The sequence below is a fragment of the Chiloscyllium plagiosum genome, chromosome 3 (assembly GCF_004010195.1).
Source record: "Chiloscyllium plagiosum isolate BGI_BamShark_2017 chromosome 3, ASM401019v2, whole genome shotgun sequence".
Taxonomy (NCBI): Eukaryota; Metazoa; Chordata; class Chondrichthyes; order Orectolobiformes; family Hemiscylliidae; genus Chiloscyllium; species Chiloscyllium plagiosum.
The window spans coordinates 17,777,832-17,782,196 of NC_057712.1; the positions used below are offsets into that span (position 1 = coordinate 17,777,832).

Below are 4,365 nucleotides of genomic sequence, written 5' to 3' on the forward strand. Positions count from 1 at the left end.
GATAGCACCTCAGGTGTCTTCAATGGCGTGGTTTAAGGCATATATTTTAAATGGTTTTCTTTTTCATTTCCTACTTGTTGGTCCCAAGATGTTCAACAGCAAATTCTTGCAAAGGTTACTACTGAAATATCACCACAAACCTAGCAGAATTATGTTGATTGATCTGAGCTCTGTCATGTTTGACTTCACAGAATCTTCCACAGTTCACTAGTCTTTATTTAAATAGTGTAAAGGAATCACACTATAACTCTGACTTGATGTAGAAATGTCCATATAAAATTTATTCCCTTTGGTATACATTAAAGTTTTAATACATCTTTTCAAATGCATATCACAAAAATCAGAAATAAAAACACTTCAATAATATAGTAAAAACAGTTGTGAATAAGATCTTTTCCATTTTCTGCTGAAAAATTTAGGATTGTAAATATAGGCGATTCAAGTGTTAATGATACTCAATTGTAGCATGACCTCTTACCAAAAATATATACAGAGATATATGTTTATCTTACATAATTGAATGAAACTGCAATAATTCTTTTCCTTAGCCATGGAAGTAAATTTTGTTTACGAAGACATTTGCTCTTTGTATGTTTTCATGTACCGAGTAAATTCAATGTTAAGAATTTGTTTCCTTTTGTTTGGTTTATATATTGATAATTATTTTAAACAACTGTCTTTTTGAAAAACTTTACAATAAAGCACTAACAAAAACATTTGAAAGTAGAGGAATTCTTTTGGCAAAACATTTAAGTATCCTTCTGTTTTAGTGGCAAAGATGAGATGTATTAGGAATAACTCGTTGTTTTAACAAATGTAGAGCATTAAAAGAAATCATTTTTATGGGCAGCACCACCATATCACTGTGGCTTTCACAGAAGGTTTGTCAGAACATTACACAATAACGTCTAGTTTTGCAGTGATTTCTTCCATCTGGTGTTTTCCTATTCCCAAAATTCAACTATTGGCTGCAGGCCCATGAAGAAAGATTGGTAATTTGGCCAAGTGGCCGGCTCTTCTAGGCGATAAATGTTATTGTGATAATCACAGTTGAATCACAGTCTTTCCCTGTCTGAAGCCCACACATTTTTCCAACAGGCAGCACTTTAGAAGTGACATTTCTGGTTGACTTACTTACTTTTTGAACTATGGGGGCTGCGTCCACTTGTCATGTCTCTTCCTTTGACTGAAATAAACTGTTTTGGTACAGATGAGGGATCATATTTGGGACAATTGGGATGATAATCTGCCCTCCTTACCAACATTATGGCAAGGGCCACAGATTAGGCCAAATTCCCGAGCTGTCAGAATCCGACTTTACATCAGATTTGCACAGAATCTTCTGTTTCAATCAACTCATCTCTTATTCTTCTAAACTTTCAGGGAATTCAAATCGAAAAGTGTGGCACTGGAAAAGAACAGCAGGTCGGGCAGCATCCAAGGAGAATCAATGTTTCGGGCATAAGCCCTTCATCAGGAATGGTGATGAAGGACTTATGCACCACCATATCACTGTGGCTTTCACAGAAGGTTTGTCAGAACATTACACAATAACGTCCAGTTTCGCAGTGATTTCTTCCATCTGGTGTTTTCCTATTCCCAAAATTCAACTATTGGCTGCAGGCCCATGAAGAAAGATTGGTAATTTGGCCAAGTGGAAACATTGACTCTCCTGCTCCTGCTCCTCAGATGCTGTGCTTTTCCAGTGCCACATTTTTTGACTCTGATTGCAGTACCTGCAGTCTTAACTTTCTCCGGGGATACAAGCCTAGCTTGCCCAATATTTCCTCATAAAGGACTCCCCCCACCACCCCAGCATTTCAGGTACTAATCTTGTTAACATTCTCTGAACTGCTTTGAATGCAATTACGTCCTTCCTTGAATAAGGACTCATTTGAGAGTTTCTGGACCCCCAAAAAATATAATTCAGCCCCTTATAAAGGTCCACTGGGAGTTTTTTTTATTGATTCAAGGACTGGCTGACTGGCAGAACCCTGTGTGGCCTGCCATAGCATGTGGTAAGTGAGATGTCGCCAACATTTGTGTGGAGGAGCTTGGATGATGCCACTATGATCCACAGTAGGTAACCGACCCATGAAGCTAACATTATCCACTGAGAATAGCAGCAGAAGTTCCCAGTGATTATAAAGCAGCATTTCCACACAATGCACATCCTACAGATATTTATTCCTGGGTCCATAAACTTCGGTTTCACATTATATAGAGCACTGGTTGCGCCTGACAAGGGCTTTAACTTTAAAAAGGTTTCAAGCCACTAATTATTTATTAGAAATTTGGTTTGAGATAAAAGGCAACCAGCAGTATTCTATAACATTATACAGCAGAGTTTTAGATACCTCAGCTAGCATATACAGGGGTGCAGTTATGCTGTTTATATGATCACTACAAATTTACAATTTGGAGAGAAAAGGATGTGCCATAAAATATATTAGAAATGTTGAATGTATTGGTCCTGAGATTCAAATTCAAATCATTTGCCACAGACTAAATTTAACATAATTCTTCAATGTACACTTAAATTTTAGAACAGTAGAGTTCTTCATATAGTATGGATGAATTATAATTTGCACTTTTACTTGTTTTACATAGCAACCTAGAGTTGAACAAGTTAATGCTAGCATTTCTGTAATTGCTCCATTGTGGTGATACCACTTACAAAGACATTGACTTACACATTGAAATTGCTGTCAAAGGGAGTGCGTAGTCAGAGCAGACTATTTGTTTAAAACAAAACACTAACCTGACCTCAAGTTGGCAGATTACTGGAAAAGAAAACTGCAGGTTTAACAACCCTTTACAGTTTCCCAGGAGTCCCAAAACAATTTTAAATTAGCCTTAACTGTTTTCTACATTAAAACAAAACTGTTCCATAGTAAACATTTAGAAGTACAGTTGAGGTTTTTCTTATTAAATAAAATTAAACAATACAATTTATCTTTAAAATGTAAAGACCCAGACCCTCATCCTTAATAAACCTTTTCTTTTTGTAAATGACAATGAAAAAGGTTGTACAAAGTTATATATTTCTGTGATAATATATTGCACTTAATATACACAAAAAAACATGGCTTGAACTCTGGCTTCTTCAGCCGTTCACTGCACTTTCCTGTAGCTAAGGCATTCCGACACCTATAGATAGGCGTCTAACCACTGTTTGTGTGAAAGTGAAACAGGGACATTCTTCCAAGTGCTTTGTCTCAAATGCTAGTTCCTGCAGTTGATTTTTAAGTTATAAAATGTAACATTCGAATCTCTAAAATCTGAACTTAAGACAAGACACAAATTGAGACAAAACAATATTTACCTTCCATAATAAAAATATAGGATACACAATCACTGAGGCATCTTTTACAAGGTTGTAACACATCAAGGTGTTCAACCAATCACCTGAACGCCAAGTTGTGCTCCATCTCTGAAAGACACTGCTATGCGCTTATTGTTTCTTTACATATGTAATATATACAAGACTAACAAGGACATGGGCTTTATTGCAACTGTTCTTTGGTTAACATATATTGATATACTGTATGCATTTTGTTCTTTCTTTTACATCAACATAGCTGTCACAGTAATGAAGAATTTAATTGAGGATTAGAGGACAAAAAGCACGGGAGAAATCATTGTGGAAACTTGAGTGTCATTACACAGGAGCAATTAGCTGTTACTTTATTGCAACATATTATCTCAAATGATGCTGATTACAAATAAACACTTGCTGCAATATTATAGACTTTTGCTTTGAAGGTTGGTATTGACTTACAGGGTATGTCTTGTATATATCATATGTATTTTCACACTGTATTTTGTTCCTCTTTTCCTCTATTTCCATAATGATTGAGTGGCATTAGCCTGGCCAATAAACGCATAGGACTGACAACGAGATAATAGATAACCATTACTCAATTCTCTTCATATTTCAGCAAGAGTGAGCTTGTAGGATCCTGCAATTTCTTCAATGCTTAGTTGGAATGTGTCTTCATTGGAATAGTGCTTCACTATATTATCATCCATGTTCACCAAGATTCTGACAACAGAATGACAGCATGTTAAAATATACCTTTTATAGAACATAGGAGAATACAGCGCAGTACAGGCCCTTCGGCCCTCGATGTTGCGCCGATCCAAGCCCACCTAACCTACACTAGCCCATTATCCTCCATATGCCTATCCAATGCCCGCTTAAATGCCCATAAAGAGGGAGAGTCCACCACTGCTACTGGCAGGGCATTCCATGAACTCACGACTCGCTGAGTAAAGAACCTACCCCTAACATCTGTCCTATACCTACCACCCCCTAATTTAAAGCTATGCCCCCTCGTAACAGCTGACTCCATACGTGGAAAA

General features: G+C 36.9%; 1 protein-coding gene across 4 annotated transcripts in view; it reads right to left on the minus strand.

Moving 5' to 3' along the window:
• Nucleotides 1-2,593: 2,593 nt before the first annotated feature.
• grhl1 (grainyhead-like transcription factor 1) overlaps nucleotides 2,594-4,365 on the minus strand; it is a 118,749-nt gene continuing 116,977 nt past the window's right edge. For all 4 annotated transcript variants that reach the window (XM_043678020.1, XM_043678014.1, XM_043678006.1 and 1 more), the window contains one exon: nucleotides 2,594-4,045. In XM_043678020.1, coding sequence (XP_043533955.1) covers nucleotides 3,931-4,045 — 115 coding nt within the window. In that variant the 3' untranslated portion in view covers nucleotides 2,594-3,930. The remainder of the gene's footprint in view (nucleotides 4,046-4,365) is intronic.